This window comes from Salmo salar, chromosome ssa18, assembly GCF_905237065.1.
Source record: "Salmo salar chromosome ssa18, Ssal_v3.1, whole genome shotgun sequence".
Taxonomy (NCBI): Eukaryota; Metazoa; Chordata; class Actinopteri; order Salmoniformes; family Salmonidae; genus Salmo; species Salmo salar.
Genome location: NC_059459.1, coordinates 303,164 through 316,314, shown reverse-complemented (window position 1 = coordinate 316,314; position 13,151 = coordinate 303,164). Strand labels below are relative to the sequence as shown.

General features: G+C 50.1%; 1 protein-coding gene across 1 annotated transcript; it reads left to right on the top strand.

The window, feature by feature from the left end:
- The first annotated feature begins 1,064 nt into the window (after positions 1-1,064).
- Positions 1,065-12,622, top strand: LOC106608396 (profilin-2). The gene is made up of 4 exons (XM_045700630.1): positions 1,065-1,224; positions 2,004-2,177; positions 10,579-10,774; positions 12,288-12,622. Exons 2-4 carry the CDS (start codon positions 2,040-2,042, stop codon positions 12,383-12,385), a joined length of 432 nt encoding a protein of 143 aa, XP_045556586.1. The 5' UTR covers positions 1,065-1,224; positions 2,004-2,039; the 3' UTR covers positions 12,386-12,622.
- The last annotated feature ends 529 nt before the right edge of the window (positions 12,623-13,151 follow it).

The window sequence follows — 13,151 nt, the reverse complement described above, 5'->3', positions numbered from 1 at the left end:
GTGTGCGTGTGCGTGTGTGTGTCTGTTTGTCTGTGAGTGTGTGTGTGTGTGTGTGTGTGTGTGTGTGTGTGTGTGTGTGTGTGTGTGTGTGTGTGTGTGTGTGTGTGTGTGTGTGTGTGTGTGTGTGCTTTAAACACGATACACACACCCATTCAAACAATAACACCTGGATACAGGAGACTGACCAAGAGGCCTGCAGTCCGACCAGACAGTTCTGAGCCATCTCTCTCTCACACACACACACACACACACACACACACACACACACACACACACACACACACACACACACACACACACACACACACACACACACACACACACACACACACACTCACAGACAAACAGACACACACACACACACGCACACACACACACACACACACAGTGAGTTCTGCAGAGACAGGTCTGAGAATCCCAGAGGTGTGTGTAGGACTGTGTGGAATGCTGTGCCTATGCAGAAAGAGAACAGTTTGTCAACTTTATCCATGACCATTCTAAAATAAATATTGGAAACGTTTTAGTGGCAATAAAATATAAATCACCTACAATTTAAAAATAAAAAAAATAAAAAATAAATAAAATGGACGTATGAAACGGAAACAGAGCTGGTTTGGAGGAAAAGTGTAGAGTAGTTTGTAATTTGGTGTTGTCATAATATTAACATTTCTAATGCTGTCAGATTGTCAAAACCAAGAGAGCAAAAGCGTTCTCTTAGAGAATGCCAGGACATCGTTTGCAGCAGCAGCAGCATGATACAATGGCGCCCTATGTAAATCCCCGTGTGCTTCTGAGAGTCCCGTTCATCAGGACACAACGGTGTGCAAACGTTTAATTACAATGAAAATGGTGCTGTACTGAACGACCCGTTGTTCTGAACGACCCGTTGATCTGAACGACCCGTTGTTCTGAACGACCCGTTGTTCTGAACGACCCGTTGAACATCGTTGTAATTAAGGTTACCCGGAGGGGACTGGTCTAGAGTGCTGCTGTACGAATTTTGCTGCAGCCTACGAGACTGTTGAAGAAATGTTTTTTTTGGGGGGGTGGAAAAGGGGACTTCGGTACTCTACATAACGGAATGAAACGTTGAGTGAACTGAACGCGCCCCGGTTTCTCCCCGTCTGAATGAGGAAGTCCGGAGGGGTGGGTGCGACACCGTATATATAATCGCGCGCCTTCTCTTCCTCCCGCTTCACTCCCCGGTCCCTGCGAGCCGCTCAGGTAAGACCTTTATAGTTCTCCACATCGGCCTTCACGTCTTTATGACTATTTGTTATCCGTGGTGATTTGTGTTGCATTCTACCTTTTGACTCACACTGTGCAAGATTTTAATGCAGTAGCCTCGGGATGTTGAATGTTAAGGATGTTGGTTTCTCTCGTCCATCTCACCTCTCTCCCTCTCTCCTCCACCTCATCTCTCTCCCTCTCTCCTCCACCTCACCTCTCCCCCTCTCTCCTCCACCTCACCTCTCTCCCTCTCTCCTCCACCTCATCTCTCTCCCTCTCTCCTCCACCTCACCTCTCCCCCTCTCTCCCACCTCACCTCTCTCCCTCTCTCCTCCACCTCATCTCTCTCCCTCTCTCCTCCACCTCACCTCTCCCCCTCTCTCCCACCTCATCTCTCTTCCACCCCATCTCTCTCCCTCTCTCCTCCACCTCATCTCTCTCCCTCTCTCCTCCACCTCACCTCTCCCCCTCTCTTCCACCTCACCTCTCTCCCTCTCTTCCACCCCACCTCTCTCCCTCTCTTCCACCCCACCTCTCGTCCATCTCACCTCTCTCCCTCTCTTCCACCCCACCTCTCTCTCTCTCTCTCTCCTCCACCTCACCTCTCTCCCTCTCCTCTCCCTCTCGTCCACCCCACCTCTCTCCCTCTCGTCCACCCCACCTCTCTCCCTCTCGTCCACCCCCCACCTCTCTCCTTCACCTCTCTCCCTCTCGTCCACCCCCACCTCTCTCCCTCTCCTCTCTCCCTCTCGTCCACCTCTCTTCTCCCCTAGTTTATAGGTGTATATATTCATCAGTGCAGTTGAATCATGGCGTGGGATGGTTATATAACCAATCTGATGGCGGGAACACCTCCCTTCGTGCAAGAGGCAGCGATCTGTGGGTCTGAGGCGGGGAAAGAGTCGGTCTGGGCAGCAACACCCGGAGGTCAACTGGCCGGTGTGACAGTAAGTAGGCTAACGCTAACGCTAGCTAACGTGTGTGTGTGTTTGCGGCTCTGACATCAGGAGTGTGTTTTTCAGTTGTTGACCAACCAGGGAGTAGCCAACTTACAGGGAACTCGGTGGAGAGACAATTACATCGCTTTCACAATGTTAACGTGTGGTTCCCATGCCGATAAAGCCCTTGAATTAAATTGGAGAGAGGAGAGAAGGAGAGATGAGAGAGGAGAGAGAGAAGGAGAGAGGAGAGAGGAGAGAGGAGAGAGAGAGAGAGAGAGAGAGAGAAGGAGAGAGGAGGAGAGAGGAGAGAGGAGAGAGAGAGAGAGAGAGAGGAGAGAGAGAGAGAGAGAGAGAGAGATTGGGTAATTTTGACACTGTCACATCAACAACTAGTTGGTTCTGGTGTCTATAAACTTGTTGGATAAACATGTTAAGAGAATATCTGGTTCTTTTATAAACAGTAGAGAATATTTTGTCAAGTTATTCCTGTCTGTGACCTTGTCTTGTGGTGACTCTCCTGACTTCTGGTAAAAAGCGTTTTTTAACCATTCATACTGCAGAATGGTGTCTGAGTTCCGTGTTTTCAGCTACATTCTGAGCTCCTTATTTGGTCATGTTGCACACAGCAACTTGACTCACACACACACACACACACACACACACACACACACACACACACACACACACACACACACCGCAACATATAGGAAGTGAAGAGAGACTCTTCTGTGAGCCACTTCCCCCCATCGAGAATGTCTGCCACACACACACACACCTACAGCCAGTCACATGAGGAGCATGAAGATGTGTTTGCTGAGAATGGCCTGTGTGTGTGTGTGTGTGTGTCAGACATTTTCAGGGTTTGGAAAGCTCAGGGTGGTGGGTGTGGTGTTTGTAAACAAACCTGCAGTCTTTCTCCACAACGCTCTAACACACACACACACACACACACACACACAAATGATTGAGCAAACAGTAGGCATGCAGATAACGCAAGAGGAGAGAGGGAGACCTTTTTGGTAGAAGAGAATCATCTTTAATGTCCACAGAGTTTCTTTGACAGTTTCTCTGAAGCAGGCAAGTCTCTCCCCCTTCTCTCTCTCTCTCTCTCTCCCTTCTCTCTCTCTCTCTCCCCCTTCTCTCTCTCTCTCTCTCCCCCTTCTCTCTCTCTCTCTCTCTCTCTCCCCCTTCTCTCTCTCTCTCTCTCCCCCTTCTCTCTCTCTCTCTCTCTCTCTCTCCCCCTTCTCTCTCTCTCTCTCTCCCCCTTCTCTCTCTCTCTCTCTCTCTCCCCTTCTCTCTCTCTCTCTCCCCTTCTCTCTCTCTCTCCCCCTTCTCTCTCTCTCTCTCTCTCTCTCTCTCCCCTTCTCTCTCTCTCTCTCCCCCCTCCCCTTCCTCCTCTTTCTCTCTTCTCTCTTCTCTGTCTCTCTCGTGGTTACATTTTCAGGAAGTCAGTTGAACTCTGAAGACAGCAGCGTGTTTTGTGGACAAGTCAGTACTTGTGCAGAGTTCTCATCTCTTTCCCCTGTCAGGACTTGCATCTTCTCTCTCTCTCGCTCCATTTTTCTCTTTCTCTTTTGCTCTCTTTCCACCTCTTCTCTCAATCTCTGTGCGTGTGCGCGCGTGTGAGTGTACATGCTTGCGCGCGCGTGTGAGTTGTTTGTGACCACTTCCTCTCAGTGCTGGTGATCTCTAGGCTGTTAGTAGTAACATAGTGGGTAAATACTGTCTCTTAGTGGTGGAGATAGATGGTCTAGAGCTAACTCAGGGGCATTGTGGGTAAATACTGGGTAAATACTGTCTCTTAGTGGTGGAGATAGATGGTCTAGAGCTAACTCAGGGGCATTGTGGGTAAATACTGGGTAAATACTGTCTCTTAGTGGTGGAGATAGATGGTCTAGAGCTAACTCAGGGGCATTGTGGGTAAATACTGGGTAAATACTGTCTCTTAGTGGTGGAGATAGATGGTCTAGAGCTAACTCAGGGGCATTGTGGGTAAATACTGGGTAAATACTGTCTCTTAGTGGTGGAGATAGATGGTCTATAGCTAACTCAGGGGCATTGTGGGTAAATACTGGGTAAATACTGTCTCTTAGTGGTGGAGATAGATGGTCTAGAGCTAACTCAGGGGCATTGTGGGTAAATACTGGGTAAATACTGTCTCTTAGTGGTGGAGATAGATGGTCTAGAGCTAACTCAGGGGCATTGTGGGTAAATACTGTCTCTTAGTGGTGGAGTAGATGGTCTATAGCTAACTCAGGGCATTGTGGGTAAATACTGTCTCTTAGTGGTGGAGATAGATGGTCTAGAGCTAACTCAGGGGCATTGTGGGTAAATACTGTCTCTTAGTGGTGGAGATAGATGGTCTAGAGCTAACTCAGGGGCATTGTGGGTAAATACTGGGTAAATACTGTCTCTTAGTGGTGGAGATAGATGGTCTAGAGCTAACTCAGGGCATTGTGGGTAAATACTGGGTAAATACTGTCTCTTAGTGGTGGAGATAGATGGACTAGAGCTAACTCAGGGGCATTGTGGGTAAATACTGGTTAAATACTGTCTCTTAGTGGTGGTGATAGATGGTCTAGAGCTAACTCAGGGCATTGTGGGTAAATACTGTCTCTTAGTGGTGGAGATAGATGGTCTAGAGCTAACTCAGGGCATTGTGGGTAAATACTGTCTCTTAGTGGTGGAGATAGATGGTCTAGAGCTAACTCAGGGCATTGTGGGTAAATACTGTCTCTTAGTGGTGGAGATAGGTGGTCTAGAGCTAACTCAGGGGCATTGTGGGTAAATACTGGGTAAATACTGTCTCTTAGTGGTGGAGATAGATGGACTATAGCTAACTCAGGGGCATTGTGGGTAAATACTGTCTCTTAGTGGTGGAGTAGATGGTCTAGAGCTAACTCAGGGGCATTGTGGGTAAATACTGGTTAAATACTGTCTCTTAGTGGTGGAGATAGATGGTCTAGAGCTAACTCAGGGGCATTGTGGGTAAATACTGGGTAAATACTGTCTCTTAGTGGTGGAGATAGATGGACTATAGCTAACTCAGGGGCATTGTGGGTAAATACTGTCTCTTAGTGGTGGAGTAGATGGTCTAGAGCTAACTCAGGGCATTGTGGGTAAATACTGGGTAAATACTGTCTCTTAGTGGTGGTGATAGATGGTCTATAGCTAACTCAGGGCATTGTGGGTAAATACTGTCTCTTAGTGGTGGAGATGGGCATTGTGGGTAAATACTGTCTCTTAGTGGTGGAGATAGATGGACTAGAGCTAACTCAGGGGCATTGTGGGTAAATACTGGGTAAATACTGTCTCTTAGTGGTGGAGATAGATGGTCTAGAGCTAACTCAGGGGCATTGTGGGTAAATACTGGGTAAATACTGTCTCTTAGTGGTGGAGATAGATGGTCTAGAGCTAACTCAGGGGCATTGTGGGTAAATACTGGGTAAATACTGTCTCTTAGTGGTGGAGATAGATGGTCTATAGCTAACTCAGGGGCATTGTGGGTAAATACTGGTAGGTTGGGGGTTCCATCCCCAGTTAAATTATCGACGCTGACCATACCGACCCATGTTTCACAGCCGTTTTGCTGATATCGTTCATTATGATAAGTAGCCTGTAGTAGAGAGATGTGAAGTTTGAAATGAAATAGTATGTACCAGTAGGAGAACAATAAACTGCTTCACATTAACGTTTTAAACTTCTCCTTCTGTTTGTCCTTATCACATCAATTCAGACAATTTATCCTGATATGGATTTTTGCCCCAGCTTTGTTAGGGAGATGGATTAGGGGTAAGGCACTGCCATAGACTAGTGTCCTGTCCAGGGGGTGTCCTGTCCAGGGGGTGTCCTGTCCAGGGGGTGTCCTGGTACATCAAGCTGTCTCACTACAGAAACAGGAGATAGACTAGTGTCCTGTCCAGGGGGTGTCCTGGTACATCAAGCTGTCTCACTACAGAAACAGGAGATAGACTAGTGTCCTGTCCAGGGGGTGTCCTGGTACATCAAGCTGTCTCACTACAGAAACAGGAGATAGACTAGTGTCCTGTCCAGGGGGTGTCCTGGTACATCAAGCTGTCTCACTGCAGAAACAGGAGTTGGACTGCTGCCTTATGGGCAGTTCTGGCTGGGACAAGGCTTATGGGCTGTTCTGGCTGGGACAAGGCTTATGGGCTGTTCTGGCTGGGACAAGGCTTATGGGCAGTTCTGGCTGGGACAAGGCTTATGGGCAGTTCTGGCTGGGACAAGGCTTATGGGCTGTTCTGGCTGGGACAAGGCTTATGGGCAGTTCTGGCTGGGACAAGGCTTATGGGCTGTTCTGGCTGGGACAAGGCTTATGGGCAGTTCTGGCTGGGACAAGGCTTATGGGCTGTTCTGGCTGGGACAAGGCTTATGGGCTGTTCTGGCTGGGACAAGGCTTATGGGCAGTTCTGGCTGGGACAAGGCTTATGGGCTGTTCTGGCTGGGACAAGGCTTATGGGCAGTTCTGGCTGGGACAAGGCTTATGGGCTGTTCTGGCTGGGACAAGGCTTATGGGCAGTTCTGGCTGGGACAAGGCTTATGGGCTGTTCTGGCTGGGACAAGGCTTATGGGCAGTTCTGGCTGGGACAAGGCTTATGGGCTGTTCTGGCTGGGACAAGGCTTATGGGCTGTTCTGGCTGGGACAAGGCTTATGGGCTGTTCTGGCTGGGACAAGGCTTATGGGCAGTTCTGGCTGGGACAAGGCTTATGGGCTGTTCTGGCTGGGACAAGGCTTATGGGCTGTTCTGGCTGGGACAAGGCTTATGGGCTGTTCTGGCTGGGACAAGGCTTATGGGCAGTTCTGGCTGGGACAAGGCTTATGGGCAGTTCTGGCTGGGACAAGGCTTATGGGCTGTTCTGGCTGGGACAAGGCTTATGGGCTGTTCTGGCTGGGACAAGGCTTATGGGCTGTTCTGGCTGGGACAAGGCTTATGGGCAGTTCTGGCTGGGACAAGGCTTATGGGCTGTTCTGGCTGGGACAAGGCTTATGGGCTGTTCTGGCTGGGACAAGGCTTATGGGCTGTTCTGGCTGGGACAAGGCTTATGGGCTGTTCTGGCTGGGACAAGGCTTATGGGCAGTTCTGGCTGGGACAAGGCTTATGGGCAGTTCTGGCTGGGACAAGGCTTATGGGCAGTTCTTAGCTATAGCAAAACCTTTACACATGTTTAGTTTGTGTGTGTGTGTGTGTGTGTGTGTGTGTGTGTGTGTGTGTGTGTGTGTGTGTGTGTGTGTGTGTGTGTGTGTGTGTGTGTGTGTGTGTGTGTGTCGGGTGTGGTCTGTTGAAGTTGGAGGTTCAGGGTGGGCATGACTGGACTAGAAGTGTTGGAATTCCTTAGCTGGAAATCTGGGACATTTTGGGGGAGGGGTAGAGAGAGAGAGAAGGGGGTAGAGAGAGAGAAGGGGGAGAGAGAGAGAAGGGGAGAGAGAGAGAAGGGGGAGAGAGAGAGAAGGGGGGGGTTAGAGAGAAAAGAAGAAGAGATTGATGGGAGTGAAAAGTTTGAATCCTTCAACAACAAAAAATGCAGGAACCTGTTTGAGCATGTACTTTATCTTTCCCTCTCTCTCTCTCTCTCTCTCTGTCTCTCTCTGTCTCTCTCTCTCTCTCTCTCTCTCTGTCTCTCTCTCTCTCTCTCTCTGTCTCTCTCTGTCTCTCTCTGTCTCTCTCTCTCTCTCTCTCTCTCTCTGTCTCTCTCTCTCTCTCTCTCTGTCTCTCTCTCTCTCTCTCTCTCTCTCTGTCTCTCTCTCTCGCTCTCTCTGTCTCTCTCTCTCTCTGTCTCTCTCTCTCTCTCTCTAAATGTTCATATATACTGTATCGGCTAGTTCATGTACTTTAGGGTATGAGTTCCAAATGCCACCATATTTCCTATTTAGTCATTGGCTGACCTTGAATGGCTGACCTTTAATGGCTGACCTTTAATGGCTGACCCTGACCTTTATTGGCTGACCTTTAATGGCTGACCTTTAATGGCTGACCTTTATTGGCTGACCTTTAATGGCTGACCTTTAATGGCTGACCTTTAATGGCTGACCCTGACCTTTATTGGCTGACCTTTAATGGCTGACCTTTAATGGCTGACCTTTATTGGCTGACCTTTAATGGCTGACCTTTAATGGCTGACCCTGACCTTTATTGGCTGACCTTTATTGGCTGACCCTGACCTTTATTGGCTGACCTTTAATGGCTGACCCTGACCTTTATTGGCTGACCTTTATTGGCTGACTTTTAATGGCTGACCTTTATTGGCTGACCTTTAATGGCTGACCTTTATTGGCTGACCTTTAATGGCTGACCTTTAATGGCTGACCTTTAATGGCTGACCTTTAATGGCTGACCCTGACCTTTATTGGCTGACCTTTATTGGCTGACCTTTAATGGCTGACCTTTAATGGCTGACCTTTATTGGCTGACCTTTATTGGCTGACCTTTAATGGCTGACCTTTATTGGCTGACCTTTATTGGCTGACCTTTAATGGCTGACATTTAATGGCTGACCTTTATTGGCTGACCTTTATTGGCTGACCTTTAATGGCTGACCTTTATTGGCTGACCTTTATTGGCTGACCTTTATTGGCTGACCTTTAATGGCTGACCTTTATTGGCTGACCTTTATTGGCTGACCTTTATTGGCTGACCTTTATTGGCTGACCTTTAATGGCTGACCCTGACCTTTATTGGCTGACCTTTAATGGCTGACCTTTATTGGCTGACCCAGACCTTTATTATAGGTTGGGTAGGTGTCCAGGGGACAGGGTTGGGTAGATCTGTAGGGGACAGGGTTGGGTAGGTGTCCGGTGTCCAGGGATGGGTGGGTGTCCAGGGGACAGGGGTGGGTGGGTGGACAGGGTTGGGTGGGTGTCCAGGGATGGGTGGGTGTCCAGGGGACAGGGTTGGGTGGGTGTCCAGGGGACAGGGGTGGGTGGGTGGACAGGGTTGGGTGGGTGTCCAGGGATGGGTGGGTGTCCAGGGGACAGGGTTGGGTGGGTGTCCAGGGATGGGTGGGTGTCCAGGGGACAGGGTTGGGTGGGGGGACAGGGTTGGGTGGGTGTCCAGGGTTGGGTGGGTGTCCAGGGTTGGGTAAGTGTCCAGGGGACAGGGATGGGTGGATCTGTAGTGTAACTCTACTACCACTAGGTGGCACTGCAGGCAGTAGCATTGAATGTGACTGACTGACTGGTTGTTAGTGAAGTGAGTGAGCTTCTGCATAGCTTGACGATGAGTTGATTAGTGAACTCAGCTGTGTGTAGTGCAACAAAAAAAAGATCACCTCTTTGGGTCCCTAGACCCTTCCACCCTCTCTCACCCTCTCCCTCTCTCTCTCTCTCTCCCTCTCACCCTCTCCCTCTCTCTCTCTCTCACCCTCTCCCTCTCTCACCCTCTCTCACCCTCTCTCTCTCCCTCTCTCACCCTCTCTCACCCTCTCTCACCCTCTCTCACCCTCTCTCTCCCTCTCTCACCCTCTCTCTCACCCTCTCCCTCTCTCTCTCTCTCTCCCTCTCACCCTCTCCCTCTCTCTCTCTCTCACCCTCTCCCTCTCTCACCCTCTCTCACCCTCTCTCTCTCCCTCTCTCACCCTCTCTCACCCTCTCTCACCCTCTCTCACCCTCTCTCTCCCTCTCTCACCCTCTCTCTCTCCCTCTCTCTCTCTCTCACCCTCTCTCTCTCACCCTCTCTCACCCTCTCTCTCCCTCTCTCTCTCTCCCTCTCTCCCTCTCACCCTCTCTCACCCTCTCTCTCCCTCTCTCTCTCTCCCTCTCTCCCTCTCACCCTCTCTCACCCTCTCTCTCCCTCTCTCACCCTCTCTCTCCCTCTCACCCTCTCCCTCTCACCCTCTCCCTCTCTCTCCCTCTCACCCTCTCCCTCTCTCACCCTCTCTCACCCTCTCTCCCTCTCTCTCTCACCCTCTCTCACTTTCCCTCTCACCCTCTCTCTCTCTCCCTCTCTCACCCTCTCCCTCTCACCCTCTCTCTCCCTCTCTCACCCTCTCTCTCTCCCTCTCTCTCCCTCTCACCCTCTCCCTCTTTCTCTCTCTCACCCTCTCCCTCTCTCACCCTCTCTCACCCTCTCTCCCTCTCTCTCTCACCCTCTCTCACTCTCCCTCTCACCCTCTCTCTCTCTCCCTCTCTCACCCTCTCTCTCTCTCCCTCTCTCTCTCACCCTCTCTCACTCTCCCTCTCTCCCTCTCTCACCCTCTGTCTCCCTCGCTCTCGCCCTCTCTCCCTCCCTCTCCCTCTCACTCCCTTCTCTCCCATGTGTAATGTGTTTACTGAATGTCTATAGACCATTCTAATATATATGACTGGAGGAGGGATGCAGCCAGTCCTCCAGGTTGAATCGGCCTGTTGTATGACGACGTAATGATTTCCCCCCTCCTCCCCTTCCCCCAGGCTGCGGAGATCAAGGCGATGATGTCATTGGATCGTTCTCCTCTCTTCGCCAGTGGTCTTCATCTCAGCGGGAACAAGTGTACTGTCCTGAGAGATAATCTGCACACCGAAGGGGACCACACTTTAGATGTTAAGATGAGGCCCACTGCTACTGATACCAACTCCTACAGCATCACCATCGCTAAGAGTGGCCAGAGTACGAACCACAGACACACACACACACACACACACACACACACACACACACACACACACACACACAGACACACACACACACACACACACACACACACACACACACACACACACACACACACACACACACACACACACACACACACACACACACACACACACACACACACACACACACACACACAGACACACAGACACACACACACAGACACACACACACACACACACACAGACACACACACACACAGACACACACACACACCTTCTGATGTTGTCCTGTATTGGATTATACTACCCTGGCCAGTTTATTAGGTACACTACCCTGGCCAGTTTATTAGGTACACTACCCTGAGAATATTTGTTAATTTGTTCAAAAAGGTACTGTGTTCTAAAGGAATGTCTCTCTCTCTCCCTCTGTCCTCTCTCTCTCCCTCTGTCCCCTGTCTCTCCCTCTCTCTCCCTCTCTCTCCCTCTGTCCCCTATCTCTCCCTCTGTCCCCTGTCTCTCCCTCTGTCCCCTCTCTCTCCCTCTGTCCTCTCTCTCTCTCTCCCTCTCTCTCCCTCTGTCCCATATCTCTCCCTCTCTCTCCCTCTCTCTCCCTCTGTCCTCTCTCTCTCCCTCTCTCTCCCTCTGTCCTCCCTCTCTCTCCCTCTGTCCCCTCTCTCTCCCTCTGTCCCCTCTCTCTCCCTCTGTCCTCTCTCTCTCTCTCCCTCTCTCTCCCTCTGTCCCATATCTCTCCCTCTCTCTCTCTCTCTCTCCCTCTGTCCCCTATCTCTCCCTCTCTCTCTCTCTCCCTCTGTCCCCTCTCTCTCCCTCTCTCTCCCTCTCTCTCCCTCTGTCCCCTATCTCTCCCTCTGTCCCCTGTCTCTCCCTCTCTCTCCCTCTCTCTCCCTCTGTCCCCTATCTCTCCCTCTGTCCCCTGTCTCTCCCTCTGTCCCCTCTCTCTCCCTCTGTCCTCTCTCTCTCTCTCCCTCTCTCTCCCTCTGTCCCATATCTCTCCCTCTCTCTCCCTCTCTCTCCCTCTGTCCTCTCTCTCTCCCTCTCTCTCCCTCTGTCCTCCCTCTCTCTCCCTCTGTCCCCTCTCTCTCCCTCTGTCCCCTATCTCTCCCTCTGTCCCCTATCTCTCCCTCTGTCCCCTATCTCTCCCTCTGTCCCCTCTCTCTCCCTCTGTCCTCCCTCTCTCTCCCTCTGTCCCCTATCTCTCCCTCTCTCTCCCTCTCTCTCCCTCTGTCCTCCCTCTCTCTCCCTCTGTCCCATATCTCTCCCTCTCTCTCCCTCTCTCTCCCTCTGTCCTCTCTCTCTCCCTCTCTCTCCCTCTGTCCTCCCTCTCTCTCCCTCTCTCTCCCTCTCTCTCCCTCTGTCCTCTCTCTCTCCCTCTCTCTCCCTCTCTCTCCCTCTCTCTCCCTCTGTCCTCTCTCTCTCCCTCTCTCTCCCTCTGTCCTCCCTCTCTCTCCCTCTGTCCTCCCTCTCTCTCCCTCTGTCCCCTCTCTCTCCCTCTGTCCTCCCTCTATCAGCTCTGATCATTGTTAAAGGGATGAAGGACATTCCTGGAGGGAAGATCAACATAAAGGCCTCCGACATGATGCAGTACCTGAGGAAGAGTGGCTTCTAACGCTTGACCCTTGACCCCGACACCCCCCTTAGATGCTGGTCTTGGTTCAGTTTAGCGTTCCCCCACTACTGGTTCGGATTGGGGGAAGGGAAGCTCATCTGTGCCTCGTGGAATGTCATCCCAGCAGCCTCAGTGCCTTCTTGTTTTTGATGATGATGATGATGATGATGATATGCAAATGATCAAACATGTCAAATTATCATAGTGGCAAATAAACAGATTTATTCTAAGAAAATATTTATTTTGACTGCTGATTTAATTATTTATTGAGGAGAATGTAGTTAAATTACTAAAATGTTAATGGTAAGTGTGTGTTTATCTGTTTATCTCTGTTTATCTCTCTCTGTCTCTCTGTTTTATCTCTCTCTCTGTTTATATCTCTCTGTTTATATCTCTCTGTTTATCTCTCTCTGTTTATCTCTCTCTCTGTTTATCTCTGTCTCTCTCTCTGTTTATCTCTCTCTCTGTTTATCTCTCTCTCTCTCTGTTTATCTCTCTCTCTCTCTCTCTCTGTTTATCTCTCTCTCTCTCTCTCTGTTTATCTCTGTCTCTCTCTCTGTTTATCTCTCTCTCTGTTTATCTCTCTCTCTCTCTGTTTATCTCTCTCTCTGTTTATCTCTCTCTCTGTTTATCTCTCTCTCTCTCTCTGTTTATCTCTCTCTCTCTCTCTCTGTTTATCTCTCTCTCTCTCTCTCTGTTTATCTCTCTGTCTCTGTCTTTCGCTATATCCATATGTATTACCAGGTCACGCTGCAGTGTTCACCCT

Bases quoted from the DNA above. Each gene is read 5' to 3' on its own strand.
- LOC106608396 (XM_045700630.1), top strand. From the start codon at position 2,040: ATGGCGTGGGATGGTTATATAACCAATCTGATGGCGGGAACACCTCCC. The intron at 2,178-10,578 runs GTAAGTAGGCTA...CCCTTCCCCCAG, and splicing joins GTCAACTGGCCGGTGTGACA to GCTGCGGAGATCAAGGCGAT. The intron at 10,775-12,287 runs GTACGAACCACA...TCCCTCTATCAG, and splicing joins CATCGCTAAGAGTGGCCAGA to CTCTGATCATTGTTAAAGGG.